The sequence below is a fragment of the Penaeus vannamei genome, chromosome 5, assembly GCF_042767895.1.
Source record: "Penaeus vannamei isolate JL-2024 chromosome 5, ASM4276789v1, whole genome shotgun sequence".
In the NCBI taxonomy this organism is placed as follows: domain Eukaryota; kingdom Metazoa; phylum Arthropoda; class Malacostraca; order Decapoda; family Penaeidae; genus Penaeus; species Penaeus vannamei.
The window spans coordinates 2,034,658-2,049,657 of NC_091553.1; the positions used below are offsets into that span (position 1 = coordinate 2,034,658).

The window sequence follows — 15,000 nt, forward strand, 5'->3', positions numbered from 1 at the left end:
AAAATCGAGTTCACTATTGGAAATAATCTTTTTGCGCTGGCGGCCATGAAACTGATTTCTGCATTGCGTCCGTGTTGTCAGGAATTCACGCTCCGCTGATTTCCTTGCTGATTCCTATCTGTGGTGTGTGTGTCTGTGTATGTGAGTGTATGTGTGTGTGCGTGTGCATGTGAGGGATTATCTGTATATATATATGTGACAGGTATTATATGAGTATGTGACAGGTATTATATGAGTATGTGACAGGTATTATATGAATATATGACAGGTATTATATGAGTATGAGTGTGTGACAGATATTTTTATGAGTATGTGACAGGTATTATATGAGTATGTGACAGGTATTATATGAGTATGTGACAGGTATTATATGAATATATGACATGTATTATATGAGTATGAGTATGTGACAGATATTTTTATATGTGACAGATATCATATGAGTAAGTATACGCATGTGAGTATATTTGCGCCTTAACTGACTGATCCAATTTCTCCCCCCCCCCTCCTGCTGCCCTCGACGCAGTGCTCGACCTCGTGCGGCGCGGGGACGCAGGCGCTGCAGTGGGAGTGCGTGGGCGGCGGCGGCAACGAGGTCACGTACGACTGCGGGCCGCGCCCTCGCCAGACGCGCGCCTGCGAGGACAGCCCGCCGTGCCCGCCCCCGCCCTGCCAGAGCGACGCCTCCGAGTTCTGCCAGCTGCCCGTCCTGCACCGGTACTGCAAGGTGCCCAAGTACCGCGAGCTCTGCTGCCACACCTGCGCCAACGTCCTGGTCTGAGGCGGCGGCGGAGAGCGGGCGGGGAGAGCCAGGCCGGCGGCGGCGCGGAAGGAAGGAAGGAGCTGCCTGTGATAGACAGATGAGATTGTGAGACTCTTATTTAAACAAAAGACCTCGAAAGGGGGGACACACGGGGTCAGCGGAGGGAGGAGGGAGGAGGGAGGAAGGGGCGTGCGGAGGGAGGAACGCAACTGCCGATTGCAAAGCTTTACATTGATGGGGGGCGGGTGGGAGGGTGGAGGGGGACTCAGCAGCGCCCAGCCGGACCCGCCGCGGCCACGAGAGGCGAAGGTCAGGCGGCGACGTGGCTGTGTAGGCGAGCTGAGGCGACTGCGGCCGAGGAAGAGACCGAGGAAGAGGCCTCTGAGGACGGCGCCGCGACGGACCTGATAGCAGCTGTAGTGTAGTGTGTCATATGCTGTGTATATACATAATGCTTGCATGCATACAATATAAATATATATATATATACATATATATATATATATATATATATATATATATATATATATATATTATATATAAATGTGTGTATATGTGTATTTGTATGTACGTATATGTGTGTATACATACATACATACATATATATATATATATATATATATATATATATATATATATATATATATATATATATATATATATATATATATATGCTGTGTCGATGGCAGGAAATGCAAATGTAAGTAGTGTCTAGAGCTTCACGTGTTGTGTCACAGAAAAATCCATTAGTGATATCCCATTGCTCTAGTATTTTATCATTCTTCCCATCTCTCTGAGAACATGCAAGCCATATGTAGGTGTTCAGAGCGCGTTGACATCGATGCACATGCATAGCGCCCTCCATTCTGCAACTCAGTGGGGTGTGGCAGCGGCCTGGGTGTGTGTGAGAGAGAGAGAAAAAGATCGAGGATTGCAGTGCTATGCCGTGCAGGAGTACCTCTCGCCGTACGGTCTGCAGAGCTGCTGGGGAAGCCGGGGCGGAGCAGACCACGTCCTCTGGTGCTGTTAAGTAAGCTGTTAAGTAAGCTGTTAAGTAAGCTGTTAAGTACCTCACAGACGCTTGGAAGGACAGTGTTCGTGGCAGAGCGAGGGGGGTGACCTGGACGAAGCCTGAGCGTGATATCGAGGTGTGTTCGTCGAGTGTATCTGCCCAGCGCTGTGTCAGAGGGAAAGACGAACCTCCTTGCAAAACTTTATTGACTGAGGGTTGCAAAAAAGAAAGAAAGGAAAAAGAAAAAGAAAAGAAAAATGGGGCATGGGCGAGACCCGAGCCAAAACCAAACCCTCTCTGTGTATGAGTGTATGTACATATTATGATCATTATGATATTAGTAAATAATTCATCTTTCAAAGAGAGCTTTCAGATTACTGTTAATTTGTACGTGTTATTTCGTCTCTCTGTTCCCGACTGCTAACACACTTGTGGTTAGAAACGAATCTTTAGTCCGGTGCGTTGACTTTGTTTGTCTGATCAAATGCATCTTATATTGTCTTATAATATACATCCGAAGCGTGAGATTGTGCCAAGACAATGTTGTGTAGTGTCATATGTAGACGTGTTGATTGCCATGTTGTGGAAATAAAGAAATTTAACCTGAGGGCGTTTTCTTTTACTCCTTGATGTGAGAGAGAGAGAGAGAGAGAAGGGGGTGGGAGAGAAAGAGAGGAGGGGGAGAAACAGAAACAGAGAGGGGGGGGGGAGAAAGAGAGAGGGAGGGAGAGAGAGAGAGAGAGAAAGAAAGGGAGGGAGAGAGAGAGAGGGAAGGGGGGGGAGAGAAAGAGGGAAGGGGGGGAGAGAGATAGAGGAAGGGAGGGAGAGAGCGAGCGAGAGAGAGCGAGAGAGAAAGAGAGAGAGAGAGAGAGAGGGGGGGGGGGAAGGAGAAACAGAAAGAGTGAGAGAAATAAATAGGGGAGGAGAGGGGGAGAAACAGAGAAAGAGGGAGGGAGGGAGAAAGAGTTGAGGAAAGGGGGAGAAAGAGAGAGAGAGGAGAGAAGACCGAGAACACAAATGAAAGAATTAAGATCGTACGTGTGTTTTCCTTACCTTGTGTGTGTCCTCACGCGAACGTATCAGAGAAACAGACGCACAACAGAAACGCCAAATAAATTCCACTGTCCCTCCTCCCTCTCGGAGCTTCACGGGCTTCATTCGAATCTCGTTTCAGTGTTTCATTCGAAGCGCAGGTTGACAGCTTCCCACGAGACTGGACTTAATCAGAGGAACTCCTGGAGCTTCGGGGTACATACAAAAAAAAGGCCTTAAAAGATCTTTTGAAGTCTGGAGGAGGAAAACGAGAGAGAAAAAAAAGAAAAAGGGAAGAAGAAAAATGAAAGAGAAAAGGGAGGAATGCTCGAAGGGAATATACACTCGAGGAAATGAATATACGAAATGGTAATGAAGGTGATAAAAGTGAAAGCAGTTAGTTTAATTGAATCAAATGCAAAAGGCAATGATTATTATTATTATTATTATCATTATTATTATCATTACCATTCTGTTCATCAGTATTAACATTTTTATCTAATTGCTCATTATTATCCTTATTATGTCCATCATTTTTATCATTATTATCATTATCTTCACCATCATCATCACCACCCTCACCACCATCATCATCTTCAGCATCACCATCATCATATTATCATTAAAAAGAAACATTAAAACACACACACTTCAGGTTTTGTATATTTTTATTTTCCATCATATCATCGCGATATAATTTCTTTGCAATAAATTGATTATGATAATGTTGCTGTTCGTGTTTTGTTGCTATTGTTGTATCATTCTAAAATAATGATAGCAGTAGTAATAATGACAGTGATATTAACAATGACGGTGATGATGACGATGATGATAATGATGATGGTGATGATGTTAATGATGATGGTGATGATGATGGTGAGGATGAGGATGAGGATGGCGATGTTAATGAAGATGATGGTGATGATGGTGGTGGTGATGAGAATGATGGTGATGGTGATGAGGATGAGAATGAGAATGATGGTGGTGATAAGAATGAGGATGGTGATGGTGGTGATGAAGATGATGATAAGGGTGATGATGATGGTGGTGGTGGTAGTGTGGATTACCATAATGGGAAAAGAAAATGATATGATAAGCTGATTATATAATAATGACGAAAATGAAAATAATGAAGTGGCTAATAATGACGATGATATTGATGATGATGACAAGGATATAACCACAACATTAATAAATATAATAATAACGATAATGATGACAATAATAACAACGAAAATAATTACGTTAATATTGATAACAATAACACCAATAATAAGATACAGTATTGCAAGATCACAGTCGCAGCAGATATACCAAGTTTTCGAAAAAAAATAAATTCATTTACCAAGTGCTCAACTAACACTTAACAGCTGAAGAGACCGTTTAGCTAACGACCCCCTACCCCCCCTACCCCCCCTCTCCTATCCTCAGTCCTCCCTCGTCCCCTACCCCCCTACCCCCCTCTCCTATTCTTAGTCCTTCCTTGTCCGTGGTTCGTGACAGAGGTCCAAAATGGACGCTCCTTCTAAAACAAAGATGAGTACCTTTTTTTTACGTATATATATACATTTTTTTTATTGTCCTTTTTAATTTACGAGTTATTAAGCCGGGGTCGATATGTATCTGTTCTTTCTTGTTTTGTTTTGCTTTTGTTTTTAACTTTTTACTGGGTAGAGGTTACAGACACGGACGCGCGTAGAGAGAGGGAAATGGACACCGCCATCTACGGAGGTCGCTTGAGTTAGCAAGAAAAACACTTGAGATTTCAGGCAAGAACTTTCCCTGCTTAAAACGCTTTTAGTTTTAGATTTGAATAGGTTGAGTTAGTTTTGATTAGGTTAAGATAAGGTTTAGGTTAGGTTTTAAGTTGCGTTAGGGATTAGGTTAGGTTAGGTGTATTTTTATTTAAATCAGGCAACCGCCACCACCGTTATCAATTATCAATCATCAGTTATCATCATCTTGGTAATGATAATACATTTATTTATAACAACATGAATGCAACGATAGTGATAATGATACTGACATCACTATCACTACTATTATTACTGCCGTTAAACAACGATTAAAAATAGTCCCAGTATTGCTACTATATATAATAACTTGCCACATTCAAACAGTTAGAATAGACACCAAGTACGTAATGTAGGTATTAGAAAAATATGCTTATTTTCGCGGCAAGACGAAAAATAGGTTTATATGCGTTGGTATGTAAACCTAACCTAACATAAACATAACATAACATAACTTAAACCCAGCCTAATCTAACCCAAACCTAACCTAACCTAACCGAACCTAATCTAGAACTAACCTAAACCCAGCCTAACCTAACCTAACCTAACCTAACCCAAACCCAACCATACCTAAATCTAACCTAACCTAAACCCAACCTATACCTAACCTAGCAAAACAACCTAACCCAAACCTAACCTAACCTAACCTAAACACAACCGAACTCAACCTAAACCCAGCCTAACAAAAACCAAACTTAACCTAAACCTGACCTAAACCCAACCTAACCCAAACTTAACCTAAACCAAACCCAACCCAACCCAACCTAAACCCAACCCAACCTAAACCCAGCCTAACCCAAACCTAAACCCAGCCTAACCCAAACCTAAACCCAACCTAACCCAAACCTTACCTAACGTTACCTTACCTTACCTTACCTTATTTTACCTTACTTTACTTTACTTTACCTAACCTTACCTTACCTTACCTTACCTTACCTTACCTTACCTTACCTTACCTTACCTTACCTTACCTTACCTTACCTTACCTTACCTTACCTTACCTTACCTTACCTTACCTTACCTTACCTTACCTTACCTTACCTTACCTTACCTTACCTTACCTTACCTTACCCAACCCAACCCAACCCAACCCAACCCAACCCAACCCATCTTCTCATATCGACGCCGCCATCTTGCTTGTGGGCGGAATAATTATCCGTATAATAATCCGTATAAATAAATAATAATAATCCGTATAAATAATAATATAAAAATAAATAATCCGTACGAATAATTATCATCAATCGGGGATACGGCTGCCGTACCAGTAGTCAACTCGTTATTTACTTTTCCGAAAAGAGAACTGACTAAGAAAGGAGATGAGATTTTCATTACTTGAATAAAAAAAATAAATAAATAAAAAAAATCACCATAAAGGTAATTTTTCGAGTCGACAATTGAATTAATTAAAATGCCGGAATAATTAGCGTGATTATGAAGGCTTGAGAACACTTGTCACAAAAAGAAACCTAAATTATACATCGTGTATTTGTATCGATGTATCAAGTATGTGTATTAATTCATGATGGATAGGTATTAATATATCATGTATGTGTATTAATTCATCGTGGATAGGTATTAATGAGTCAAGTATGTGTATTAATTCATCGTGTATAGGTATTAATGTATCATGCATGTGTATTAATTCATCGTGTATAGGTATTGATGTATCATGTATGTGTATTAATTCATCATGGATAGGTATTAATGTATCATATGTGCCTTAAAGTGTCACGTGATCTGTGTTATGTATCATGCCTGCCTAATTCATCATACAAGTGTAATAATGTTTAATGTATGCATATTAGTGTTATGAAGTCAAGGCTACACTGAGTTAACCAAGCTGAGAACAGACAGACACACGTAGCATATGAAGAGCAGCCTTACGAATAATTTAGAAAGTGTCTGTTCAATAATGGAAGATAGTGTTCACGTCCATCCCAGAAATTGCGCAAAACATACGATAAACGAACTGGAACTTACATTTTAAAAAGAATTTGATTTTTTTTTTTGATACATTGACTCACAGAATGATTAGAAGACATTATTTTCCAATTATGGAAATGTAGACGAGTTTCAGGGAAATGTAAATTCTGCTCTTGTGATATCTGCGAAATTGAAGGTTGGTCTTAATGGACGGCCAGACTGAGGCACGAACAATATTATATTATCATGAATTACGACGAGTGAATGTCAAAGGTGAATATTATCAAATCAAGTCATTCTGCAAAGCGTTACATAACACCCAAGCTGTGCATTGAGAATTGTTTAATGATTTTCATTTAAAAAAACTGGCCTACATTTTCTTACTTTTCTGTTCTTCAGCTTGTTCTCCGTTCTCTGTTACGTTTCGAAATATCATGCGTAGGAAGTAAACATAAATGGTATAAACAAAATTATAAGATTGTACCGCATAGATAGACAGACAGACAGACAGACAGACAGACGCACACACACACACACACACACACACACACACACACACACACACACACACACACACACACACACACACACACACAAACAAACACACATATTATATATATATATATATATATATATATATATATATATATATATATATATGTGTGTGTGTGTGTGTGTGTGTGTGTGTGTGTGTGTGTGTGTGTGTGTGTGTGTGTGTGTGTGTGTGTGTTTTATTTAGAAAGCAACAAAGCACGTGAGGCCAAAGCACACGGGAGCGGAAAAAGGTCAGAGTTCACAGTGTCACGTCGTTCGATCAGATTTCGCACAAAGATAATTGAAACGAACACAACACGGAATGGACGTGTGATTGAAATACAAAGCTGACAATATAACTGATCTTCATTAACAACACATTTAAATTCTGTGTGTAATTCATGCGTAGTTGGTGTTGTTTGGGCGTTATATGTTGTTGTAATTGTGCCTTGAAGCCGTGGTCACACTACTCCTTGGTATGGAGGGACCCCGAGATATGGAGGGATTTTGCACCGCCCGTGGCTGAAAGAGAGAAAGGGAGGGAGATAGGGGGGGGGGAAGAGGGGGAGGGGGGGGGGAGGGAGAGAAAGAGATAGGTGGGGAGAGGAGGAGAGAGAGGGGGAGTCGGAGGAGAGAGAGTGGGGACTGAGAGAGAGAGAGTAGGGAGGGAGAGACAGTGAGAGAAAGAGAGGGAGAGACAGTGAGAGAAAGAGAGGGAGAGACAGTGAGAGAAAGAGAGGGAGAGACAGTGAGAGAAAGAGAGGGAGAGACAGTGAGAGAAAGAGAGGGAGAGACAGTGAGAGAAAGAGTGGGAGAGGGAGAGAAAGGGAGAGAGAGGTGGAGGGAGGGAGGGGGAGAAAGAAAGAAAGAGGGAGAGAGAGAGAGAAGGATAGAGGGAGAGAAAGAGAGAGAGAGGGAGAGAAAGAGAGAGAGAGAGGGAGCGATGGAGAGAGAGAGAGGGAGCGATGGAGAGAGAGAGGGAGCGATAGAGAGAAAGAGAGAGAGGGAGCGATAGAGAAAGAGAGAGAGGGAGCGATAGAGAAAGAAAGAGAGAGAGGGAGCGATAGAGAAAGAAAGAGAGAGATAGAGAGAGAGAGAGAGAGAGAGAGGAAGGGAGGGAGGGTGAGAGAGAGAGAGAGAGAGAGGGAGCGAGCGATAGAGGGAGAGAGAGGGAGCGAGCGATAGAGGAAGAGAGAGAGAGAGAGAGGAAGAAAGGGAGGAAGAGAGAGAGAAAGGAAGGAAGGGAGAGAGAGAGAGAGAGAGGAAGTAAGGGAGAGAGAGAGAGAGAGAGAGAGAGAGGGAGCGATAGAGAAAGAGAGAGAGAGCGAGAGAGAGAGATAGGGAGGCAGGACCTTATCCCCCATCTCCGTGTTTACCGGAACTCTTCAAGAGATAAGAGATTTCAGAGTATTTTTACGTCGTATAGATATATATATATATATATATATATTTTTTTTTTTTTTTTTGAGGGGGGGGAGGGGGAGCGAGTAGGAAGAGGGCCTCCAGTTCGGATTTTCTTCTCGAAGGAAGACGTCGCCAGCGTGTTTCGGCAGAAGAGAAGCCAAAAAAGAAAAAAAAAATCGGAGGTTTGAGACAAGTTGGGTTCGGATTCACCGCATTCGGACAAGGGCGATGGAAAGCGTAAGGTGACGAAGAAGCGAGACGAAAGAAAGAAAAAGAAAAAGAAAAGAAGGAAAGAGAAGAGAAACAGACGGATAATGTGCCATCCCTCCCGCAGACCATGAAGCTCCAACAAACCGTCTCCCCCGCCCCCCCTTACCCCCCCAGCCGCCCGCCCTTACCCCCCCGCAACCCCGTAGCCAATCCGCCCCCGCCCTTGCCACCCTCAAACCACCCCTACGTCGACATCAGCAAGGTTATCGGGAACTTCGAAAACCCTGCGGCCTCAAGCACCGCCGCAGCACCCGACGCCAGCCCAGGACAGTCCTCTGGCAAGCACAAGGGCGGCGAGAGAGCGGCCAAGGCTGACGGCGACGGCCCGGGGTCTGGCGGCCGAAGAAGAGGGCGACGCGACACCAAGCAAGGAGGAGGAGGCGCCCACGGTAAAATATTTACGTGGTTTTATTGTGTTATAAAGATTTTTTTTCTGTTTTGTGCTTACGGTAAAATATTTACGTGGTTTTATTGTGTTGTAAAGATTTTTTTGTTTTGTGCTTACGGTAAAATATTTACGTGGTTTTATTGTTATAAAGATTCTATTATTGTGATTCTATTATGTTATAAAGATTTTTTGTTGTGTTGTGCTTACGGTAAGATATTTACGTGGTTTTATTGTTATAAAGATTTTCTGTTTTGTGGCTTTATTATGTTGTAAAGGTTTTTTGTTTTGTGCTTACGGTAAAATATTTGTGGTTTTATTATGTTGTAAAGATTTTTTTGTTGTGTTGTGCTTACGGTAAAATTTTTACGTGGTTTTATTGTGTTATAAAGATTTTCTGTTTTGTGGCTTTATTATGTTGTAAAGATGTTTTGTTCTGTTGTGCTTACGGTAAAATATTTGTGAGTTATATAGATTTTTTGTTTTGTGCTTACGGTAAAATATTTATGTGGTTTTATTATGTTATAAAGATTTTTTTGTTGTGTTGTGCTTACGGTGAAATATTTGTGGTTTTATTGTTATAAAGATGTTTTGTTGTGTTGTGCCTACGGTAAAATATTTACGTGGTTTTATTATGTTATAAAGATTTGTTGTTTTGTTGTGCTTACGGTAAAATATTTGTGGTTTTATTATGTTGTAAAGATTTTTTATTTTGTGCTTACGGTAAAATATTTGTGTTTTTATTATGTTAAAGAATTTTTGTTGTGTATAAATTGGTAATAGTGACGAGAGCTACTGTTGTAAATACTTTTATTAATACCTCCATGCACTCAGTGAATGAATAAAAGGTATTTTATTTAATGTGTAGGATACCAGGCCAACACGACTTTATGAAGACAAAAACGCCGGAAAAAACATTAAACTTTAACATTATTGGATATTGTAAAAAAATGCAAACATGGACATGCGCTTTTCTAAAAATAGTCTGGCCTGATATCCTACACATTGAATAAAATATTAATTCATTAATTAAGTGCATAGGAGATATAGATAAAAGTAGGTATACTTAATGCCTGCGAGTGTAGCTCTGTCTTGCCGCACATATTAAGGGGAAGAGAATATTTTCGGGGGGTTTTGGGGAGTCGAGCTATCAATCGTATATATGTATAATTTAAATCGTTAGATTAGGTTAGTTTATTGGTCAGTACGTTTTTTTTTTGGGGGGGGCCTTTTTTTTCTTTTTTGGGGGGACATTTTTTTTCTTTTTTTGGGGGGGGACTTTTTTTTTCTTATTTGGGGGACATTTTTTTTTCTTTTTGGGGGGGACATGTATTTTTTTCTTTTTTGGGGGGGACTTTATTCTTTTTTTGGGGGGTGGAACGTGTGTATTTCCGTAAATTTTATGGAAAGGTGGGTTGGATCCCCTTTTTTTTGAATTTTGGCGCGCCGGTCCGTAGAATTTCCGAGATGGCGGGTATCTCGTAGAGTTTTCCAGTGGCCGAATTGACGCGTTTTGTTTTGTGCTGGTTTTATGCATTTTTTGTTCGCTATTCTTCTTGTTTAAGCTTGTTTTCACCCCGAAATGTCACTGATATACTGCATGCCCTCCCCTGCTGACGGGACCACCACATCCGGATCCTCAACAATTCATTCGCAGAAGAAACAACGCCAAGAATCGATGAAATCATTGGGTTTTCTGCACTTTTTTTTCTTTTTTTGCCTTACAATTCATTCGCAGAAGAAACAACGGCAAGAATCGATGAAATCATTGGATTTTCTACAGATTTTTTTTCTCTCTCTTTTTTGCCTTAGTCTCTGGGAGGGTGCGTCGCTATCGGTAACAATTACCATGATTTGCAACAAAAAGACAATAAATTCCTTAATATGTAAACAAATTCCTTACAAAATCGAATCAAAAGATAATAATAATGGAAAGAGCAATGATGGTGATTATAATAATAATGAGAATAGAATGAAAATCGTAATTAGAAAGATGATGATAATAATAAGAATAATAATGTATTTAACGTTCATAATTTTGATAATAATAGATCCCTCATTTTTAATACCCGTATGAAATCTTAGCCAATATGTTAGTTCAATTTTCTCGAACATTCGATCAGCCAGTGAAAGTGATACAAGCAGAGTATAAAAATACAGACGATTTAAACTAATGTAGAAAAGGCATGAATATGAATGAATGTCTTCACAATACAAGTGATGTATTTAACCGGTTTCGAAAATATCTCCTGGTATATCTGGCCAATTAACCGGTTTCGAAAATATTTTCATGTATATCTAGCGAAGATATATTCGAAACCGGATAAATATCTCTTGTATTGTGAAGATTTTCATTCTCATTCATACATTTTGTGCATTTGTCACAATGAATTCGGTTCATCGCTCTAAAACTAAGGTCATGAATCTTTCTGGGACAAGAAGGAACAAACTGGCAACTCACACCGAGCTTTTGAAGAATCCGATTCTCGTGTTTCTGTTTCATTGTGCTCGTCTGACACTTCATAATTTTGTTTATATATCTGTTGTATGTTGAAACGTATGTACTATATTTTCCTTTGCTTTCTGTTGAAATTTGCTAAATGAACACCTCTTTATTATTTTTCTCTCAGGCGAAACTTGGCAATTCGAAGTTCTCTAGAGTCAGGAGTGAGTTGCCAGTTCGTCACTTATGGGATTGGACGGAGTATAGTATTTAGGCAGAAATGAAGTTTGAAATGATGTTTAGAAGTGTCCTTCGCAGAAAAAAAACATAGTCTAGGGATAGCTTTAATTAGTGACATGTAAGTTAATGGGTTCCATAAGATTTTTTAGCAGGGAGAGTGGGTCTATAAGTTTAGGAAAATGCAGACATTTGTTATTCCTGTAGAATATTTTAAGACTGATTAGGATAATAATTTTTAAGTTTTGAACAGATCAAGAATAAATTAGGATAGATCTTTAAAGATTTCTATCATATAGTCATCATTATCATATCATCACTGTTTTGTTATCACGTTTAAAGAATTTATTCATTATATATATTGCTCTCAGAGTCCCTCTCCTCTGGGCAGCCGCCCCTGCCCCTCCGCATGCCCAAGTCCCCCCCGCTGCCCCCACCTGACCAACCCTACATCGAGCCAAGGAAAGTCCCCAACAAAAGCCAAGTGTCAGCTGTCTCCAACGCCTGTTACATGCGAGACGTCAACGCCAGCCAAGTGTCAGCTGTCTCCAACGCCTGTTACATGCGAGACGTCAGCACCAGCCAAGTGTCAGCTGTCTCGAGCACCAGCCAAGGGCCAGGTTTCTCCGATGTGCACCGAGGGGTCGAAAGGACGCACAAAATTGACCGCCTTGAGCCGAGGCACAGGAGCAAGCGGCCAGAGGCAATGATTGAGGTTCCCAACGGTAAATACTTTGGTTTTTAGTTGATTTGTCGCTTCGTTGCCACGTCCTTCTATGATTTTTGCAGCTGCACGAGTTATGATTTTTGCAACTGATATTATTGTTGTTATAAGTATTATAATTTTAATAGTTATTGCAGTAGTAGTAGCAGCTTTAGTACTGGTGTTTCAAGATTTATCACAATAATGATCATGATCAAATTTTGATACATTAAATTTCTTCAGTCTCCATAATTAGACATACGATTTCCAAAAAAAAAAAAAAGAAAAAAAAAAGCCAAATGATGAAGAAAATATGTTTATTTTTTAGTAAGGCAGAGGTAGAGCAGCCCTGGAGGATTACGGCGAACCATAAATGACATTATTTCAGCCTTAAAACAATTAATACATTACTATTTGTTTGTTTGTTTTTTTCGTATGTTTAGAGTCAGCATATGCAATGGTTACGAACGGGTCAACACCATCGTTTTTTTTTTTTTTCTTCTAAAGGCGGTAGGCCTATGTGAATGTCACGTGATTTGATAGCGCACCCGTTCTGCCGACGGGGAAGGCTAGATCAGTAGCAACTCGAGGTGTTATGACGTCTGATTCTATTAAAAAAAAAAAAAAAAAGGGGGTTTATTTTGATGACGTCACAAATGTTACGGATGCCTTGTGAATATGATCGATCATTTTGGTCTTTTAAATTTTCAAAAAGGATGGAAAATAACGGTTTTAATGGTTATATTCTCACCGAACAATCCTCAAAATAGCCCTGTGAGGCGCCATGACACCTTCTCCAGTTGCTACTGATCTAACCTTTCCCTTCTGCCGACGCATTAAAGTCGTATTAAAGGAATATCTGATGTGTGCTCATGAGTGACAATGCAGTCCCCGGCACCTGTCATGTGTCATGTGCCTCCAACACCGGCCAAGTATGAGTCATAAGTCGTGTTGAAGGAATACCTGATATGTAAACGGTTACCGGTTTGTGAAGATTCGTAAAGAAAAGGGGTATTTGTGTCGTTGTTTTGCTCCCAAGATCACTAAGAATATTTTATTTAGATCCAGTACGTACAAACGAGAGGGCCATGTTTGTTTTCTTTTCTTTTTTTTTTTCTTTTTTGCTGTTTTTAGAAATATTTTTGATTTTTTTCTTCTTCTTTTTCTTGTTGTTTCTCTTTTTTTTTCGTTCGTTGAAGACATAAGGCTTGTTATTCTTTTTTTTCATGAAGTATTGCATGTTTTTTTTCCTGTGCATTGATGATGATGATTATAAATGTTCATGTATATTTAGTGAACGAAAAACCATATAACTCCATTATATGAAAGAATTGCACACCAAAAGGCAAAGGTATACAAAGCAAGCCAAATACAACTCATACGAACATCTTACACGTAGCATGATGTTATAGTGAGAAATAACTTCCGGAATTACAAAAACAAAACAAAACAAAACAAATCGCCGGAATTACAAGAAATATCCCCGGTATTGATAATTAGGAATATCTTTCTCCGAACAGATGAAGCCGCGTCGACGGGATCGGACATAGCGGTCATCCACGCGTCCGAATTCACGGTCGTCGACTACCTCACCGATTTCTTCCAGCAGATGAAACCCAAGAAAGAAAAATGTCAGAATATAAGGTAATTAAGAGAGCTATTCGGTTGCAAGTTGCAATTGAGGGATTCAGGTACTTTGGATGTGATTTTTCTTTGTAGTGATAGAATATGTTTGAAAGCAGAAAAAAAATCAAGATGGTTAATTTCACCGTTTTTTTTATGTATATAAATAAACCGGCGAATTTGGCATTAATTGAGCTAATACCTGATCATTCATGATATGCAGATATTTAGTCAGAGAGCTTTGAAAACACAAGACATTAGAATATAGGAAGAATAAGCGAGAGACAACACTCGAAAAGGTGAATTGAGTGAATTTTCCAGAGAGGAAAACTGCCTATTCGCCGGTTTGTGAAAATACCGACGATTTTATTGCATTTATCTATATTTCTGCCTGTTTATCTATTCATTTATCTATCTCTTTATCTATTTTATTGATCTGTATGATTAATTTGTCTACCTTCTTATCTGTCGTTATTCATTTATATCTGTTTCTCTGTTTATTCACGTATCTATTTAGCTGTTGATTTGTTTATACTTTAGTTCATTTATCTACTTGCTTATTCTTCTATTTACGTTTTCATTTATTTATTCATCAGATTTAATTAATTACTAACTGACTGATTTAATTGATTACTGACTGACCAACTTATTTACTTATCAACTTGTTTTATTTATTCACTGACTTACTTATTTACTTAACTGTTTACATACCAATTTACTTATTCACTTATTAACTTGTTTATTTACTCGCTGTCATACGTATTTACTTACCAACTCACTTATTTACTTACAGACTTACTTACCAACTTTTAACTTACGTATTTACTTACTTATTTACTCACTGACTCACTTATTTACTTATTAATTTACTCACT

The 15,000-nt window shown here is 39.5% G+C and overlaps 2 protein-coding genes across 2 annotated transcripts in view; both read left to right on the forward strand.

Moving 5' to 3' along the window:
- Positions 1 to 523: 523 nt before the first annotated feature.
- Positions 524 to 1,006, forward strand: LOC138861693 (A disintegrin and metalloproteinase with thrombospondin motifs 3-like; the record flags this gene model as incomplete). Its single annotated transcript, XM_070121500.1, is given in 1 exon segment — positions 524 to 1,006. A coding segment is annotated over 1 exon segment (258 nt), but the record flags the coding sequence as incomplete, so codon positions are not given.
- A 7,576-nt stretch (positions 1,007 to 8,582) lies between these two features.
- The window catches only part of LOC138861881 (uncharacterized), a gene marked incomplete in the record, with an annotated part of 13,862 nt that continues 7,444 nt past the window's right edge, over positions 8,583 to 15,000 (forward strand). The window contains 3 exon segments of the mRNA XM_070122296.1: positions 8,583 to 9,123; positions 12,171 to 12,524; positions 14,023 to 14,146. Coding sequence (XP_069978397.1) covers positions 8,802 to 9,123; positions 12,171 to 12,524; positions 14,023 to 14,146 — 800 coding nt within the window.